Raw genomic sequence first — 20,601 nt, 5'->3', positions numbered from 1 at the left:
TGGGTTTGTTCGCCCAGGGTACCAAACAGGCTAGGACCACCTCTGAGTATCGTACAAATAATAAAAGTAGAATTAATTAAAGCAACATGTAATAATTTTATTATCAGGTACAGTTTTTTGGACTAATTGTGTTCAAGCAATAAATGTATTTATATTTTACCCACATGAGAAAAAACCAAACGCAGACGTATTAAACCTTACAGGCTCTTTATATTCAGATATATATTTATATTTATATTCATCCTCAGTATTAACTGGACCTAATCTCACTTCAGCTCTAATATTTCTCACCTTCCTCATCTTCCATTGGAGCCATTTTGAATGTGGGTTGATGCAAAACATTCCTTTCTCAAGAACGACCCTATAAAAACAGAAACATCACAGATTATCACTGCCGTTTACCTTTCAGGTAAGGTGGATGTTATTTTGAATTGTCACCATTTAGACTATTTGTGGTACAGTAAAATGGCTGAATTTAAGATATTTGGAGAACTTCTTGAATCACTAACCCCACCCAGACTCATAATCTTTCCCTTTAACGCCTCTGAATTCTCCTAGGATTTTATGATCTCACGGCGCCAAAGTCAATATCTGTGATTTAAACAGGGCAGACCTCATTTTGTAACGCTAAATAATGACGTTTTAATCGTGTCCACCTGTTGTATGTCTATATAAGTTTGCAAATGCCAGCTAAATATTTGTTTTTAAAGAAAGGAAGCACTAGAACAGCAGACATAAAATTCTACCACTAGGGGGAGCCCACCAACTTCCAGCATTAAGTCAATTAGAAACAGAAACAAACAGATCATAGCTGAAAATGAAAGAGGGATGTAAGAGGAAGGATTGTTCTATATTTGCTCTACTTACAGATAGAAGTGTTTCAGACAGTCTCCTCTTGGTTTTTGTTTGAAACATTCAATGATGTCTCCATTGACCCCATCTGATCCGTCAAGACAGCAGGGCAGGTTTATCAGACCTGCAGAAGACGAACTGCCTAGAAACGAACAAAAGAGAAAAGTTTCAGCAAAGTTATCTCCTGGTTTCCTCTTCTTTCAATTAGGTGTTAATTAAAAATGAAAACAGTTACAACACAAAATGTTTCAAAAAGGGATTAATAAACTTAACATTAATATATTCAGCTATTAAATAATGATTGAGACTGAAGTTCATTATATAGCTGTATAAAAAGAAAGAGAAGCAACACTGAAGATTGTACCGTATCAAGCATATCATTTCAGGTTTGGATCCAAACTCTAATCTGCAATCTCGTTTTTTCAGTTGCTGCACAGAGCTTGTGAGCATAGATGAAGGTTGGAACGTAGAAACACAGAAACACAGAAAAACACCTGAAATGATTACATCTGCAAGAAGAATCTTTCTGGTAATTTCAGACTGAAATGATGCCAGAGTTACCAGGCTATAAAAGTTATATCTGTGGATATGAGGCCAGTAAAACGGGTCTGAAAGTAAAAGTAAATTTTAAACATTTTGATTTCTTAAATTCACTCTGACATTTGTCTGTTCAGTGAGATTAACCCTCCGCGGTCTGAGCACGGCAAATGTCATGGTCGGACAGCGAGGAAGCGAGGGCGTTGTCCCGTCAGACTGTCAGTTCCCGAAACAACACAACAACAAAAATAAAAATGTAAAAGAGCGAGCCCGTCGGGTAAAAATCTAGTCCAGTTAACCGCGTCTCTTAAGAATGAAGGAGAGTTAAAGAAAATGGGGAATTTAAGTTAAAATTTTCCATCTACGGTAGTTTTAGCTTAAAAGGTACCTGCAGTATTTCTGTTACAAAATCCTAAAGATGAATCAGATGTTTGCTTTTGTTATTTTCTCTCTAATTTTTTAAAGATGGCCTTTGCTGTGATAAGCACATTAAACTGAATTTATTTTAATACATCAGACACTGCCTTGGTTTTCCTCTTGATTGACATGCTGGTCTGTAAAAATAATATTTGAGAAACGAATCAAAGCCACTGAAGAACCTGATGCTGCGGAGAATATTTAAACAGTAAAATAGATCTTCTGGTTAATGCGGTTTAAACTTCCCTTTTAGTTTAGTCGGGTTTTTACTGGATGTAGTGTAATAAAAGAATAAAAGTAATATACAAAAAATAAATTTGAAACAAAAGAAGAATATTTACACATTCAGATATCTATTTAGTTGTTATACTTCTTACACAGTAAAGATCAATCATTGCTTTTTGAACTGTTCTGTTTGAATTGTAAAACGTCAAAATTTGAAAAGAATCAAACATTTAGAAGAGACAAGACAGGTTAAGACTGTACTTAATTCATCCTGTAGGGCATTTCAAGCAAACCCTAAATTATCAGAATATTAAATTACCAGCAGAAATGGTGGTGAAATGGTCCTCATGTCTGGTCTCTGCTCTGCAGCGAAGCCGACTGGGTCTGCTGTGAAACGGTTTGCTACCTGCAGCTCCGTCAGCCGTTAAAGCTCTTAAATAGGGGAGCATGGTGGAAATAACAGGAAATGGTGTTTAAACCAATATTTCAGAGTTGGCTGCAGATGTGCATAAATGGCCAAAAGAAAGATGGGAAAACCACGATCTTCTACACCGCAGTCTGAGGCAGTTTGAACCGGTTCCTGTTATTAAACTAACTTGGTTTTAAAATCAAAACTCTCTGATGGTTAGATGATTATTAGATAATGTTGCGCAGTGCAAAAGAGATCAGCAGATAGTAATGTAGAGGTACTTTTTAACGTGAAAATGAAACTTCAGCCAGCCACAATGAGCATGTTCACATGAAACCAGTTACATTCGCAAAGACCAACTTTTAAAGCTTTAAACCAACCAACTGTTATAACTTTACAAAGTTAAAGTTACATCTACATAATGTTTCTATAGAGACAAGTCAATCACATCCTAACTGACCAGTTAAAGTTCCTGTTATTTAAACAGAACACAGATCAAGTCTACAGCTTTATATTAAAATGGACATTTTGGAGTGGCCTAGTCAAAGTCTGAACTTAAATTCTACTCCGAATGCAGAGGAGTAACCTTAAGCAGTCCAAGTATGCTCAGAAACGCGCTGGTGTGGCTGAAATAAACCGACTCTGTAAAGAAAAGTTCCTCCACAGCGACGGAAAAACTCATCGTTGATCCAAAAGCTTGAGTGAAATAAAACCGTTTTTAAAGCTGTAACCACTGACAACAGAACCGACTGGATCAAAATGTAAAACCTATACTAACACCAAATACTTCAACTAGTAAAACAGTCATATTTAATAACTTTGAGTATTGAAAACTAATTTCTTTCAGTAACTCAATTTACTCACATTAGTTTTTTTGCACACGTTTTAAAATCTTTATTTCTGTTAATTGTGATCATATTCAGTTTATAGCTAATCAAAATTCAACACTACAAAAAGGTAAAATATTTTAAAACATATGTTTTAATCTGACAATAGATCCTCATTGAATGTCATAAACTGATTTACTGAATGTCTGACCATCAAATATTTAAATTAATTTTCCTGACTTGTTTCTGATGGCTGACAGTAACATTAATGTTCTGCAGCGGCTCAGATTTTGTGGAGGAGGTTAAAGATTAGGGTGATGGCATGGAGACTCGAAGCTTATCGGCAAAAATAACTAATCAAAACATGGGAAACATTCAAAACCTGCTCAGATATTAAAGATTGACGTGTATATTTTCCATTTATTGTAGAATAGAGTGAACATAATTTTTATATTTTTTGCAGGAAGCATAAATAAAGAGGCTATACTATATGTGCATTCCCTTTACATTGTTTTATTACCATTTGAGGGATTCTGTCTCATTTACTCTCAGGAACAAACTTCTTGTTTGATTGAAAATCATTTTAAATCTAAACCTGCCAGAGGTCTGAATAATTTTAGTCTTAGATCGACAGACGCAGTTGATATTTTTTATCTTAACATGTAAGTTTTTGTAAATTCCTCTACAAACTAAAAACTTCCACAGTAAATGTGTCAGTAAAGCTCACACAGTGGATCTAAACTGAAGAAAATTTGTCTGTTTGCAGATTTTTCCGTACAGCAGAACTACAACAATCAGGAGATAAAAGACCTCGGCACGATGCCACTCTATTGGCTGGTGTTTTTACAAACCAGCCAATCCAGGAGCTTCACTCATTTTCCTTGAAGCTGATTGGCTGTAACCAAGGAACACTGATGGTAAGACAGCTCCCCCTGTGTGTATTAATATATTTGCTGTTTGAACTGTTAAAGTTGGCAGTTATAACCGTTTTTAGAGGGAGTCGCAGATATTTGAGGATTTTATCCATTTGTGGGCAGTTTAGTTCCTAACTCCCATCAACTCTCAGCCTTCATGGGAGGTGAGAAGTTGCTGAGTAGAGCAACTTGTTGCTCTGTTTTTAGATCATTGGGACTTCCCCAGCTGAGGTCAGGGTACTTTCTGATCATTCCTTGTTACTCATTTTAAGACAGAAGAAAAACACTGCAGTCCACGAACTCTCTGGTGTCTAGGTTTTTGTCTCTTCTCTGCAGACCAAGACCCACAAAAGTGTCCAGTTGTCTGTAATCTGGTTCAGGACCAGAGGCTCAGAGACTGGGACCACAGGAAGATTATTTATGGTAATAAAATAACTAAAAAGCCCAAATCAGCTGCTCCTCTGACCCCCTGACAGGCCTGTTTGACCTTTAGACCTTAAATACCTCAGATTCATTGGTGGACGGGCTGCTTACTGCTTACAGTAAGAAAGTCCAGCCTGATGTCTTTCTACGTGAAGTTTTCATGTTATGGGGCTGAATGTTCTCCCTGTGGACTGATGGGTTCTCTTTGGGTACTCCGTCTTCCTCACATGTCCAATAACATGACTGCTCAGTTAGTTGCTCTCTGAATTAGTTGCTCTCTGAATTGCCCTTTGTGTGTGTAAGCATGCAAATCTGTGACACATTGGTCTGCAAGAAGGAAACATTTATGTTTAGCATCTTTAATCTCTTTTGCCATCATCTTTAAAAAGCTCAACAAGCTGATGAAGGCCGGTCCTGTTCTGGGGTCGACTGTTGAAACTCTGGAGATGATTGTATAAACTAGAGTCAGGGGCTTCTTCAGAAACACTGAGATACTGACCTCTACTGGGGATTCTTCCTTTCAAACTTCTACAATATGAGTTAGAACAGCATCTAATTTATCTCTGGGATTAAAACATTATTTTAGAATTTAATTTGTATTGAACATATCTCAGTTTTAAAAGGACCAACAAATGAAACATTTTTTTACCTTCATAAAGGAAAATGTGCTGCAGGTGTTTTGAGAACGGCATTATTTTTTAATCCAACATAATTCATGCTTTGAATTATTCAGAGATTTGAAAATGTTTTGTTCCAGTTTTGATATTCTGATTAACCACCAAATAAACTCATTTCTCAACATTTAGTGTCAGGTTCAAACAACCTAAAACATTTAAACACCACACAAAAAGGAGAAAGACAAGAGAGTTTAGATTTTCTTGCAAGGAGAAACGGACAGAAATGTTACAATTTCTCTCCGCTCTGAAGCACGTTCTGCCATACCCTTTCTTTTTATTTCCTTAGGGGCTGTTCCTAGTTACATAGCTTATTTTGTTATGTAAAGTCAGTTGCATAGCATTGCTGTTTCTTCAGTTCTTTCTTCTGTTATCTTGAGAGCAGGCACACCGCACCAATGAGCTGATTGTTGAGTTCAGTTCCTGTTTGCTCCTTTCTGCAGCGGCAAGGCAGGAACTGAAAAACTCAGAACAATGGGAGAACAGCACAACAACTTCACACATCAAGTACAGCAAACATAAGATAACATATACTAAATATTTCTAACATCTGGTTCTGCAGAAAACTAGCCAGAACTAACAAAGAGTCTGATTGCTCATTTTTATAAAGCATACTTTTATTTACTTGTTTACTGTTTGCTTTAGAAGTAAGAAAAGCATCAAAGTAATTGTCGTTTCTTTTGTTGGTGCAACATCTCATTTCTCAACTTTTAATGCGCAGCCACCTTTTAAGGCTTTTAACTTTTAAGGCACAGCACGATCTCGTTGAGGTCTTGCTGTGCCGTGTCTGGTGGAGGTTCTGGCGTGTCTGGTGGAGGTTCTGGCGTGTCTGGTGGAGGTTCTGGCGTGTCTGGTGGAGGTTCTGGCGTGTCTGGTGGAGGTTCTGGCGTGTCTGGTGGAGGTTCTGGCGTGTCTGGTGGAGGTTCTGGCGTGTCTGGTGGAGGTTCTGGCGTGTCTGGTGGAGGTTGTGCTGTGTCTGGTGGAGGTTCTGGCATGTCTGGTGGAGGTTCTGGCGTGTCTGGTGGAGGTTCTGGCGTGTCTGGTGGAGGTTCTGGCGTGTCTGGTGGAGGTTCTGGCGTGTCTGGTGGAGGTTGTGCTGTGTCTGGTGGAGGTTCTGGCATGTCTGGTGGAGGTTCTGGCGTGTCTGGTGGAGGTTCTGGCGTGTCTGGTGGAGGTTGTGCTGTGTCTGGTGGAGGTTCTGGCGTGTCTGATGGAGGTTCTGGCGTGTCTGGTGGAGGTTCTGGCGTGTCTGGTGGAGGTTCTGGCGTGTCTGATGGAGGTTCTGGCGTGTCTGGTGGAGGTTCTGGCGTGTCTGGTGGAGGTTCTGGCGTGTCTGATGGAGGTTCTGGCGTGTCTGGTGGAGGTTGTGCCGTGTCTGGTGGAGGTTCTGGCGTGTCTGGTGGAGGTTCTGGCGTGTCTGGTGGAGGTTGTGCTGTGTCTGATGGAGGTTCTGGCGTGTCTGGTGAAGGTTCTGGCGTGTCTGGTGGAGGTTCTGGCGTGTCTGGTGGAGGTTGTGCTGTGTCTGGTGGAGGTTCTGGCGTGTCTGGTGGAGGTTCTGGCGTGTCTGGTGAAGGTTCTGGCGTGTCTGGTGGAGGTTCTGGCGTGTCTGGTGGAGGTTCTGGCGTGTCTGGTGGAGGTTCTGGCGTGTCTGGTGAAGGTTCTGGCGTGTCTGGTGAAGGTTCTGGCGTGTCTGGTGGAGGTTCTGCCGTGCTGAGCGTCATCAAGGTCACGCTGTTCTGTTGTGTCACCCTGGACACAGGAACTACATGTCTCTGTAGTTCCTGCTGTGAAAAAAATAGAGAAAAAAAAGTTAACAAGATATTTACTCTAGACAGGAAATTGATACAAACTTTCGCCGTCATAAATATTTAAAGGTGCTTTTTTTTCTTTACTTTTTCCAATACCTGCCAAATGGAAATCTGCTCTAAAGAAATATAAATGAATTTGTATAGTTGCAAAAATCTGCAAGCAAAAACTTTACAATCAAGTACAATTTTAATTCCTTCATTGCTGTTTGTTTAGTTAAAGCAGGAAATAATTTCACTATATGTTGCAGTCGGTAGCTGTTTATTAAAAGATCAAATCATGTTGCGTTCAGATGCCGTTGGGAACGTGATTACTCTGATTACTCTGATTACTCTGTGTTCTTGCTGTTTTAAAGACTTCATCTTTAAAACATGGAGCTGCAGGGAGGAAACATTTTCCTGCCTCTCTCCCATCTTTATCTTTATAAAGTAACATTTAGATTTTCAAAGAAGATCTTCTTCATCCTAGTTTAAAATCAATGCACACTGATGAGATTTGGTAAACCTGATTGGATGTTTGCACGATAAACGTATTGAGCTCTGTGATGTGTTTATAGTTGATTCTTACCCTCAGCCAATAGGAATTCGGATTGATGCAAAATCCTTGACCATCTTCGACCGTAACGCTGCAAAGCGAAAAACACGACAGTTCAGCAATTTCATTACCACTGTTTGATGCCATTTTAATAGATATATGAAACATATAAAGTAACCTAAATATAAATACAGTGACCATCTGATTCAGTGTTATGCTTTCATCAAAATACTAATTTATCAGAAAAACATTTATCTTCACTAAAATGTTCAGCATAAAACTAAGCAGGAAAAACATGTGCTGCAGTACAGTTTATGAAAAACCTCAGTAATTTTTACATAATGAAAAAGTTCAGAGCACAGATATTCTCCAGGTACCGCTGTTATAAACGTCTACCACTAGAGGGAGCTCTTTTACCTGAATGATAAATTTAAACAGTAGCTCATAGCTGAAGGAAGAAATGAAGAAAGTGGAAGGAAGAACTTGTTTTATATTTGTTGAGCTTACATATAGAAGTGCTTGGTACAGGCAGGTCCAGGTATTTGTTCATAAATCTGCAAGATTCTCCCGTCGACCTTATTTGTCCCTTCATCACAGCAGTCTGGGAGTATACGACCTTGACCTGCAACAGAAAAACACAACAGACAGAAAAAAAGACAGAATATTTTTCACAAATTTTAAAAAAAATGTATCATGTTCTTGCAAGTCAAGCATTGCTTAAATACACTTAACTGTGCATAAACTTTCAGAAGAAGGTTTAACCTGAAGACCAGAGACGGTTATTTAAAGGATTGGCTTTGCAAAGAGCTGGAACATTTTTAACAGGCACCAGGAAACACGAGTCAAGTGATCTTTATCAGACAGCTCTATTATAATAATCTTTAAAATTTGCTTTTTAGGCATCGAGTTGTTTGTTAATTTTATTGAAGGGAATCTTACTGAGATAGAAACAATATACCATGTGGCCTGATACCCAACAGGCAAACTGCAAAATACTCAAGATAAAAGTAAACACCTAAACATTTGAATCTTTTGAATTTAAACTTTGAAGCCTGTTTAGTAAGATCAAAGTAAATTTGTGTAAAATTTTCCCATTAAATGTTATTTTTGACATAAAAGTATTTGCAGTGCTACGTACCTAGAGAATTGCACAACAGATCTGAACTAGAGCTGTTCGGATTTTACCCTAAAAAAGTCTTTTGTCCTGCAACTTAATGAGAAATAAACTCAATCTGCTGCTTCTTAGACCAGATTTCAGCATTAAAATGACATTAGTAGATTTACGCTAAACAAACTGTTTAACATAACCAAATTATCTAAATTTCCCCTACCTTCAGATAGAGGAAGGAAGATCCAAACAGCCAAGATGAGCTGCAACATTTTCCCCTGAAGGTGAAAGTTGTTCACGTTTTAAATCTGCTGTTTCCAGCTGCTAAATGGGATTCAGTTCCACCTTTAAGGCTCTTAAACTACTAAAGAACAAAGCAGGAAATACTGTTTTAAGCAATGGTATCTCAAAGGAAGATTTCTGAGGTAAAACTGTCGATAGATGGAATCAGAACAACTTTGCACACATTAAAACCACAATCTTAAACACCACAGTCTGATGCAACTACACTGCCTGGCCACAAAAAAAGTCGCCACCTGGATTTAACTAAGCAAATAGGTTCAAGCCTCCTATTGGATAAGTACTGCATAGGTGATTATCTTTCAGCTGGCAACAAGTTATTTAACCCCAGCTGATGCAATGAGTAACTCCTCATTTTTTAAACAACCATGGCAAAAGACACATCCTGTGGTCGTGGAAAAGACGTTAGTCTGTTTAAGAAGGGTCAAACCACTGGCATGCATCAAGCAGAGAAAACATCTAAGGAGATTGCAGAAACTACTAGAATTGGGTTAAGAACTGTCCAACGCATCATTAAAAACTGGAAGGATGGTGGGGAACCATCGTCTTCCAGGAAGAAATGTGGTCGGAAAAAAATCCTGAATGATCGTGATCAGCGATTACTTAAACGTTTGGTCAAATCAAATCGAAGAAAAACAGCAGCAGAACTCAGGAGTATGTTTAATTGTGAACGCAAAAGCATTTCCACATGCACAATGCGAAGGGAACTCAAGGGGTTGGAATTGAACAGCTGTGTAGCCGTAAGAAAACCTCTAATCAGTAAGGCTAACCAGAAAAAAAGGCTTCAGTTTGCTAGGGAGCATAAAGATTGGACTCTGGAGGAATGGAAGAGGGTCATGTGGTCTGATGAGTCCAGATTTACCCTGTTCCAGAGTGATGGGTGCATCAGGGTAAGAAGAGAGGCAGGTGAAGTGATGCACCCATCATGCCTAGTGCCTACTGTACAAGCCTGTGGGGGCAGTGCTATGATCTGGGGTTGCTGCAGTTGGTCAGGTCTAGGTTCAGCAACATTGTGTGCCCAAAGAATGAGGTCAGCTGACTACCTGAATATAAGTAAGTAAGTAAACTTTATTTCTATAGCGCTTCTCACAGACCAGGGTCACAAAGTGCTGCACAAAGTGTAAATAAAATAAATTAAGAGCAACATACAAAACAATAAAACACAGTATTAAGCTAAAAAGCAAGTTTAAAAAAGTGGGTCTTAAGTTGTTTCCTAAAAGTGTCTATACAATCCAGAGATCGAATGGTACAAGGTAGCTCATTCCAGAGGCGAGGCGCCACAGCTTTAAAAGATCTGTCTCCTCGAGTCTTAAAAAGGGTCCGAGGAACCATCAGCAAGTTCAGACTGGACGACCTGAGGCTCCTAGTCGAAACATAAGGCTGGATGAGGTTCTTAATATAGTCTGGCGCCTGTCCATGAAGAGCTCTAAAAGTCAGTACCAGGATTTTGTAGTGCATCCTGTAAGATACAGGCAGCCAGTGCAAACTTTTGAGGATGGGTGTAATATGTTCCCTCCTGTGAGTGCGAGTAAGCAGGCGTGCAGCAGAGTTTTGTACAACCTGCAGACGCGCAAACTCCCTCTTGTTAAGACATGTGAACAGACTGTTACAATAATCCAATCTCGATGAGACAAAAGCATGAACAATCATCTCAAGCTCACCATAAGTCACCATCTTACAAAGTTTAGAAATGTTCCGAATTTGGAAAAAGCAGTTCCTAACAAGCTGATTTATGTGCCGCTCCATAGACATCGCTCCATCCATGAAAACACCCAGGTTGCGCAGGTTGCTTTTAACTGTGCAGCTCAAGTTTCCGAGGTGCTGCTTAATTCCAGGCACAGCACCGTCAGGAGCAACAATCAAGGTCTCGGTCTTGTTGGAGTTCAATAACAGGCTGTTTTCAGTGAGCCATTTTGTCACTTCGGCCAAACAACTAGTGAGAGTGCAAAGTTTATGTGGCTCACTTGGCTTGAAAGAGCAGTACAGTTGCAGATCATCGGCGTACAGATGATAGGACACATCACTGAACTTCTGGATGACCCTGCTCAGAGGAAGTAGGTACAGCAGGAACAGAACAGGTCCCAAGACCGATCCCTGCGGCACACCCCACAAAAGCTCTGCAGAATCAGACACTGCATTTCCCACTGACACACTAAAAGTTCTGCCAACCAGGTAAGAGGTGAACCATTTCAAAACGCAACCCGACATTCCAACCAAATGTTGGAGCCTGTTTATCAGGATGCCATGGTCCACTGTATCAAACGCCGATGACAGATCCAACAAAACCAGCACAGAACATTTACCGGTGTCAGCTGCCATCGTAATATCACTAAACACCTTCAACAGGGCTGTTTCAGTGGAGTGAAACTCACGATACCCAGATTGAAAAGTGTCATAAATGTCATTTACCTGCAAAAATGATCTAAGTTGGGTGCAGACTACCTTTTCCAGGACTTTGGCCAAGAAAGGGGTCTTGGATATTGGCCGGAAATTCTTGAGTTCGGAAGAGTCCAGTCCCGTTTTCTTTAACTGTGGCTCCACAATGGCATGTTTGAAAAGACAAGGAAACACACCACTAAGCAAAGACATGTTAAACATTTTAGCAATATAGGGCCCAATGGAGTCAAAAACCCTCACAAACAGTTTAAAAGGAAGAACATCTAAAGTACCAGAGGACGGTTTCATTTTTTTCATGATGGTTGAGATGTCTTCCACAGTGACAGGCTCAAATGAGGCCCAGCTCTGAGTGGGAGGTTCCAAATGCTGGGAACCATGGCAAGGAGGCAAGCTGTCCTTCATTACTTTGACCTTATCAATAAAGAAATCCAGGAACTCATCACAACTAATTGTAGAGTTACGAGGATTTACAGCAACAGATGACACAAGAGAGCTGATAGTGTCAAAGAGCACTTTAGGATTTCTTTTATTTGAGGCAATCAGACAATTAAAATAACTTGCCCTGGCCTCCTCAATCCTCTTATTTATGAACAATATTAAGTCCTTTAAATGCAGCCTATGGACCTCCAATTTAGTAGACTTCCATAAACGTTCAGTCTGGCGGCATGTTCTCCTCAGAGACATAATTTCATCATTTATCCAAGGACAGAAACTTTCCTGTGGTGCCTTCCTAGCCTTAACTGGTGCTACTTGATCCAAGATATCAGCACATTGGCTATTAAAACAATTCACAAAACAGTCAGTTTCAGTGAGATTATTAAGACGAGAAGGATCAAACTTATCGCAGAAAAGCATGGCTGTCGCCTCTGTGATGATTCTCCTCTTTGCCTTAGTAAATACAGGCCGAGGTTCAGATGGCACCATCAAGTCAAAGAAAACACAGTAATGGTCACTGAGAAGCACATCCTCCACACACACATTGGTAATTTGCAAGCCCAGTGCAAAAACCAGGTCTAACGTGTGACCCTTGTTGTGTGTGGGACCTGACACATACTGTGTAAAGTTGAGCGCCTCTGTCAGTGATATAAGATCTCTTGCTGGGATAGAAGTAACATCATCAATCTGCAAATTAAAATCACCCACAATCAAGACCTTTCCCAATCTAATTATAGAAGATAAAAAGTCAGCGAAATCCTGAAGAAAAGTCCCAGCAGGGCCAGGAGGACGATATATCAAAATAGTATAAAATGTATCTGAGGAACCAACTTCCATCATGAGGGTCATATACTGAATGACCAGGTTATTCCATCAATGGATTTTGTCTTCCCAAATGGAACGGGCATATTCCAAGATGACAATGCCAGGATTCATGGGGCTCACATTGTGAAAGAGTGGTTCAGGGAGCATGAGACATCTTTTTCACACATGGATTGGCCACCACAGAGTCCAGACCTTAACCCCATTGAGAATCTTTGGGATGTGCTGGAGAAGGCTTTGCGCAGTGGTCAGACTCTCCCATCATCAATACAAGATCTTGGTGAAAGATTAATGCAACACTGGATGGAAATAAATCTTGTGACACTGCAGAAGCTTATTGAAACAATGCCACAGCGAATGCGCGCTGTAATCAAAGCTAAAGGCGGTCCAACAAAATATTAGAGAGTGTGACCATTTTTTGGTGGCCAGGCAGTGTAGTTCTCACTAGTTGCATAAGATAAATGTTTGCTATATTTATAAATGTTCCACTGGTTAGATTGTTCTGAGATTGTGTTGCAGAGAAAAAAAAGCTAAATGTTATCAGATATTTTAACCTGGTTTGTCATCCAAATATCTTAGTACACTTGAAATAAGGCAAAACTAACATGCAGGTAACTTTCAGAAAGATATATGATCCTGTCCTGTTTTCAGTAAATAATTTCTCAACATTGATGGAAAAGTTTTTGTTCCAGTGGCAGATTATTTCACTTGTAACATGGAAAAATGTCTTTTTATAATTGAAATAATCTGCCAGCGGAACTAGTACTTTTCCATCAAAAGATGAGGCGATGTGATGCTGCGCAGCAGGGGCGATTCTAGGATCTGACCTTTAGGGGTGCCTAGCCCCCAGCAGGCCCCCAGCAGGTCTAAGACCCTTGAAAAGATATTCGTTGGTGCAGTTTTCTTATTATTCCTTTTACCTGGAACAGAGACTTTGTATGTTGTCTTTTTATAGTCACACAAACATCTGTCGTTGGATACTTTTGTCAGCATGGAGGTAGCAGATTGGAATGGTCTCACTGGTGCAAACAAACTGGAGTGAGACATACCTGAGCTGGACCAAAGTGTTTATGCTTCCTGTATCAATCAGGGCCTTCAGGGCCTGACCGCTGAGCTCCACTGAAGTCTCCATTAATTGATGCTTTGCTCCGGCATTTTGAGTCCCTTTTCTGGGCACAAAACACATCTGGGGCAACTTAAGAGCATTTTGAGGGCACATTGGTTTGATAAGACAGTGTGTGTTCTTGAAAGAGCTCTTTAAGTTAGTACTTAAAATATTTTTAAAAATTATACAGATAGTCTGTTGACATGACAGTAAAATCTGAAAAACTGAATCTTTAGCTTGTGCTCAATAAATATAAATGTTGAGAAACAAAGGCTACTTGTAGTTTGTATGACTAGAACTTTAAGTATTTTAGATTCATCAAGTCGTTTTGTATCCTTGAAGATAAAAAAACGACCAAAACAGGATCAGAAGAAAAACAAGAACAGGCCGGAAGCCTGACCAGACGAGACTGAAAAACAGAAAATCTGTTCTTCTTGCTTTCACAAAGATCAGATCCAATAGATTAATGTAGCCCAACATGTCAAAAAATAAAACAAAATTAACAAAAAGATAATCAAGACAAGACTTGTTTTTCTTCAAGACAAGACTTGACAAAAAAACAGAAACAGGACCAGGCTGGAAGCAAAACCAGACAAAACTGTAAATAAGATCAAACCTCCTATCTTTATGTAGCCTACTGTGTTTTTCATGCGTGGAATAAATCCAAAATTTGTCCTTGATGCTGTAAGTAAAATCAAACCTCCTTCCTTTACGTATCCTTCCATTCATTTCATGCATGGAGTGATTCCATGATCTGTTCTTGTTGCTGTGAAAAAATATCAGGCCACCTATCTTCACGTAGTCTACTGTGTTTTTCTAAAACTGCACAAATTATGCAAATTGGTTAAAAGTAACCTTAAGCAATGCTATTGAGGATTCTTGTGACAGTGGACATGAGAACTTGCCTTTAACAGGAAGACTTTCCAAATAGTTTAGCCTGGAGGGGGAACATAAAGCCCTGTGGCCCGAAAGCTTTTAAGACACTGGGGAAACCTGGACATCTGTCTACATTTCTTAGTCGTCTTCGGGCTGCTCTTGGTCCGATCCCTCACCTAGGAGACGTTTGACACAGCAGATCCGACCCAGAGGCATGAAGCCCCTGACAGGATCTCTGGGTCACTCAAACCCCTCCACCACGATAAGGTGGCAGCCCATGTAGGGGAAAAATAAAACCGGAAGCAAAATAAAAGGACCAAACCAAAGGACAAACAAGACCAAAAGTAAAGCACGACCAAAACCAAGACTTGAATTGACCCAAGACTAGACAATACAAAACAAGACCGGAAGCAAAAAAGGACCAAAAAAGAAGCAGTATGAGACCGGAGGCAAAACGAGATAAGACGCAAAAAGGAACCAGAGTAGAAGCAAGACAAAACTATAATCTAAACTGTTGTGAACAAATTGAAAATCTGTTTGGAAACGCAGTAAAGCCCAAGATCTGTCATTATATCCAAATCTACATTCATTCCCATCTCCCAGTCCTTGTGTGTGACCCCTACAGAAATCCTGTCCACTTCACCTCCCAGTAACAACGTCCAGTCAGACTCTCTCTGCTCAGAACCTGAGAATAATTAGTGAATCTGTCTGGGTGAGTAGAATAAAGCTGAGGTTGATTCATCCTCATCACCTTCCTGTTCCCCTCTGACAGGCCCAGCTGTGTGTGAGCTGTGTTTGGATCCATGGTGATTTCACATGAATACTTTAAGAATCCAGCTCTGCTCTTTGGTTCTGGTCCTGGCAGTAGAACATCCACCTCAGTGATTTTCAGTGAGATGTTTGTCCATGAGTCTCTCAGGACGTCCTGTAGTTTCTCTCTGAGCTCTGACACAGCTGCTGCCACGTCCTCAAAGTGTCTCAGAGGACGGATGTTGATGCTGGATGAGTGTGTAGACTCACTGAGTGCTGGCAGTGAGGGGTAGTTGAGGAGAAACTGGCTGTGATCCTCTGTGTGTGAGAGCTGCTCCAGCTCAGCGTCTTTCCTCTTCAGCTCAGTGATCTCCTGCTCCAGCTTCTCCTGAACATCTTTGACTCGACTCACTTCAGTTTCCTGCTGGGATCTGATCTGCTGCTTCACATCAGAGCTTCTTTTCTGGAGGAGACGGATCAGCTGGGTGAAGATCTTCTCACTGTCCTCCACTGTTTTATCAACAGAGTGATTGATGGCCTCCACCTCCTGTTGAAGCAGCTTCACATCTTTCTCTCTGTCCTGGATTCTCTGCTGGATGTTTCCTCGTCTCTCCTCCAGCTTTCTCTGCCTCTCAGTCCTTTCTGCTGCAGCTGAGACTGTCTCATGGCCTTTATGTTCATCCATAGTGCAGAGGTAACAGATGCACTTCTGATCAGTGCGGCAGAACATCTTCATCACCTCATCATGCTTAGAGCAGATGTTCTCCTGGAGGTTCTTGGACGGCTCCACCAGCTTGTGTTTCTTTAAAGGAGCCACATCATAATGAGTCTGAAGGTGTTTCTCACAGTAAGAGGCCAGACAGACTAAACAGGACTTGATGGCTTTCAGTTTTCTTCCAGTGCAGAAATCACAGGCCACATCTTCAGGTCCAGCATAGCGGTGATCCGCAGGAGCAGCTTGGAGTCCAGTCTTCTTCATCTGTGGCACTAAAGCTGCTAAGAAGGTGTTTTTCTTCAAAACAGGCCTTGGTATGAACATCTCCCTGCACTGAGGGCAGCTGTGGATTCTCCTCTGATCCTCTTCATCCCAGTGGGTTTTGATACAGCTCATGCAGTAGCTGTGTCCACAGGGAATCGTCACCGGATCCTTCAGTAGATCCAGACAGATCGGACTGGAGACGGTTTCTCTGTCCAGATGATTCTGCTCCATTTCTGCTCTCAGTCAAAGTGACTATGTGAGTTTCACTTCCTGAACACAGAAACCAGTTTGAGCTCTGATCTACAAATCGGTGCAGCCAATCATCTTTCACCTTCAGCTTCACTGCGTGTTTGTGCAGGAAAATACAGAATACCAAGTTTAGGTTCCAGCTAGAAAACGGCTTTTCAGGTAATAATGTTTAACCGTCATCACAACAGTTTTCAGTGCAAATAATTTAGTTCACTTGAAATAAGACGAAACTAACGATTAAACTTTCTGTAAGATAAGTTTACAAGATATTTTTCAGCTGTAAACGTGAAATAATTTGCCAGTGGAGCTTGAGCTTTTCAACAATATTAAAGAATTATCGGCTTAAGATAAGCTCCTATATCTTGCAGAAGAGCCACTTCTAAGTTAGTTTTCATCTTATTTTGTAATAAAATATTTTCACTAGAAACCAAGTCAAAAATACTTGGTAAGATTTTGTGTTTTTGCAGTGTTTGTGGCTGCAGCTCAGATCTGGCAGATCCAGCAGAAAACAGAGAAATCTGACTGAAGGAGAAATGAGTCTGACTCAGGTGAGCTGATTGTAAAGCAATAAGCAGGCAAACTTCTCTGTATAAACGTTTTTATTGGTATTTGTTGATTAAATGTAACATATCAAGCATAAGCAAAAGGTTGAAGCATCTTTGATTGAAGCAGACAGAAACGTTGGCCGCTGCAGACCAACAGGTGTCGTTTCAGCTGTGATGCATTTAATGAACCAGAAGAAAATCACAACTCTGGTTTGATTCAGCCTCAGGTTTTACATAACCGTTACTTGTATTCTCTTTTTTACTTTGCCGCCAACTGGAGGACAGCTGAAGTTTTCCTGTGACAATGAAAGTAAACAAACAGAAGAGAAGCTATCATCAAACATTATTTATCCGACATATAAAACGCATTTAATACGGGTTCAGATTCGACCTGAAACGTATTTTAATAAGCAGAATGTTTTGTTTACTGATTCTCACCATATCTCTCTTTCTTTTCAGCCATTTGGAATCCGGATTGATGCAAAAATATTTACCATCTTCGACCTTAACGCTGCAAAGTGAGAAACACAACAGCTCAGTAATTTTATTATCACTGTTTGATTCCATTTTAAGAAGAAAATCGATATATGAAACATTAAAATGACCTAAATATTATTTAGAAAATCCTGAAACCTATAAATACAATCACCAGGTGCTTCAGTGTTATGGCCTCTTTACAGATAATTATTTATTTTCACAAACACGTGTATATGAAAAACCTCAGTGAAGATTAAAGATATTCTCCAGGTATCGCTGATACAAAAGTCGACCACTAGATGGAGCTCTTCGTTTTACATCGAGGAGAAAGTAGGACCTGCACTCAAAGCTGAAAGGACGAAGTTGTAAGGATGATCTTGTTTATCTCTGCTGTGCTTACATATAGAAGTGCTTGGCACAGACAGGTCCAGGTTTTTGTTCAAAAATCTGCAAGATTTCCCCGTCGACCTTCTCTGACCCTTTATCACAGCAATCTGGGCATGAATTACATATACCTGCAACAAAAAAACACAACAGACAGAAAAAACTCATGGAGAATATTTTTCACAAATTGTTAAAAATGTATCATGTTCTTGCTTAAATACATTTAACTGTGCATAAACTTTCAGACATTCATTGGCACCAGAAGATGAAACAACTGCACACAAAACGAATCGAGTGACGATTAACAAGAAGTTTCTGAAAAATAAGACGGTCTGTTTTCTCAGGAAGATGTTTCTAAATTTCATAATTTCTCAGTTTTGCAATTGTTGTAGAAAAAATGCAAAATTTAAGTAGATGTTTAACAAAATAATTGGAAATGTAGTCTTTATTTTTTATACAATATTCTTTTAAATTACAAATTCACTCATAAAATTAAATAAATTAAAGCCAAATTAGGACTGGACCTGCAAAATAACAATAAAGCAAAACGTACCAGTTAATTCACCAAAGCCAGGGGCCTAGTCAAAGCACAGGCCTTGATCTCATGCAGATTTAGTGATTTCACCGTAAACGTTTTCTTGAAGTCGTTTGTTTTCAATATACTTTTAGGGGAGAAACTAAGTTATAATAATCTTTTAACGTTTTGTTCTTGATCAGGAATTTTATGAGTTAAGAAAAATTAAAACATCTACAGCAGGGATGTCCAAAGTGTGGCCTGGGGGCCATTTGTGGCCCTTGGACTGAATTTGTGCGGCCCCCAAACTGCATCACAGGTGTTTGATCCAGATGGAGACTTTTTATTTTTAATCAGGTGAAATTATGACTGACATAATTTTCTTATAATAGAAAATGTGAAACATGAATACAAAGTTTTCATGTTTTTTAATGAAGCTTTAATAAAAATTAGAACCAAATTTATCCAAAGACTTGTATTGAAAAAATAATAATAATAATAATAATCTGGCCAAATACAGGAATTAATTTGAACCAAAATGTCTCAAATCATTTCTTTTTACTAGAAATAAATTAATTCAGTCGAGCCCAGAATAATACAACATGTAAAATCATTTTTTACACGGTTCTATAAATAACATCTGTTTTGTAAAAAACAACAAATCAGACCTAAATGTTTAATATTATATAAAAAAAATTATCTTAAATTTGACCATCAGACTTTATTTTTACTCAGTTTCTGCAGTAGTAAAAATGAATTTTCTCAGATTTCCTGAATCTATCAGTTCAGCAGAAACACGTAGAACTGAATGTAATTAATTTCCATTATTCTGACAAAATGAAAACAGATATAAATTTATTTATTTATTGCACAAATAGACAGAAAGCAGAAACACATCAACCCTAAGAACCAGAGAAGAAACAATTATCTCTCACAAACACTAATAATGTGCCTTAAACTCTCTTTATGTGAAAAGTTAGATCCCAAATTCTTTAAATGTTTTTTACCTTCAGTCAGAGGGATGAAGATCAGAACCGCCACGAAGAGCAGAAACATTTTTCCCCTGAAGTTTTTTGTGATCTGCAGGAAAAGCTGCTGAATGTTTCTGTTCCACCTTTTATCCTCAGAATATGTGAGCAGGAAAGAAAAGATTGTCGTCTTTGACAACCATATCTAAGAGGAAACTGAGAAAGATAAAGGCTGCGGACACGGAAATAAGAAACAAACATTCTCATGCGCCGCAGTTTGGTGCAGCTGAACCGGTTCGATTAGAGAAACGTCTGCTGGCGAGTTAAAAATGGCGGCTGTTGAGACGACGTTCAAAACGAAGGAGGTTTTCAGATTACAAACTGGAAACGTTTTTCCACCATGGGAACCAAACACAGGTGGCATCTGCTGCAGCAACAATTTTGGAGTGGTCTAGTCAAAGCCTCTCTGTTGAGATGTTGCATAAGCAGAGCTAATATGTAATTATTTTTGACTTAATAAAGACAAAACATTGCCAACACAAACATTTTTTAAAAATCAGTTTGTTTTTATTTTTCACTGCTTCACCAGGAACAAAGATGGAAAATATCTAAAACAAATAATTAATTCCTGATAACTGATCAATTCAGGAAATTATCAGAAATGTTTGGCAGCAGAAAGCAGGTAACCAAGTCTCCCAGTACCAGAGTTTGGTAGTAACTAGTTAGTTACTTGAGGAACTTTTTTGAAAAAATGTACTTTCAGGAGTATTTTTACTGCGCTGTACTTTGAGTTATTTCATTATGAAGTATTTCTACTATTAGTTGATTAAAATCTCCTCATTTTCTTCCCACTGAATGGAAAAACACGTTTAGCCAAAAATCCACCAGACAGACACACACCTGCAGTTTCTGTTAAAGTTTCATAAGTTTTTTATTGAAGGAAAATGATTTGGAAACATTTTCTTTTGCCTGATTTTGTTATTTTTTGTTATATATATAAATTATTGTCATTTTGGTCCTTAAACTAAATTTCCACTTAACCTTAAAGTTTGGCTCATCATATTATGTAATATT

At 39.3% G+C, this 20,601-nt stretch overlaps 1 protein-coding gene across 1 annotated transcript; it reads right to left on the bottom strand.

Annotated features, from left to right (window-relative positions):
- Positions 1–15,727: 15,727 nt before the first annotated feature.
- On the bottom strand, positions 15,728–16,621 carry LOC111606293 (E3 ubiquitin/ISG15 ligase TRIM25-like; the record flags this gene model as incomplete). The annotated part of the gene is made up of 1 exon (XM_023326806.1): positions 15,728–16,621. A coding segment is annotated over exon 1 (894 nt), but the record flags the coding sequence as incomplete, so codon positions are not given.
- Between the last annotated feature and the right edge of the window lie 3,980 nt (positions 16,622–20,601).

The sequence above is a fragment of the Xiphophorus maculatus genome, chromosome 21 (genome assembly GCF_002775205.1).
Source record: "Xiphophorus maculatus strain JP 163 A chromosome 21, X_maculatus-5.0-male, whole genome shotgun sequence".
Classification (NCBI taxonomy): domain Eukaryota; kingdom Metazoa; phylum Chordata; class Actinopteri; order Cyprinodontiformes; family Poeciliidae; genus Xiphophorus; species Xiphophorus maculatus.
The sequence above is the reverse complement of the archived record's forward strand: the minus strand, read 5'-3'. Positions and strand labels throughout refer to the sequence as shown.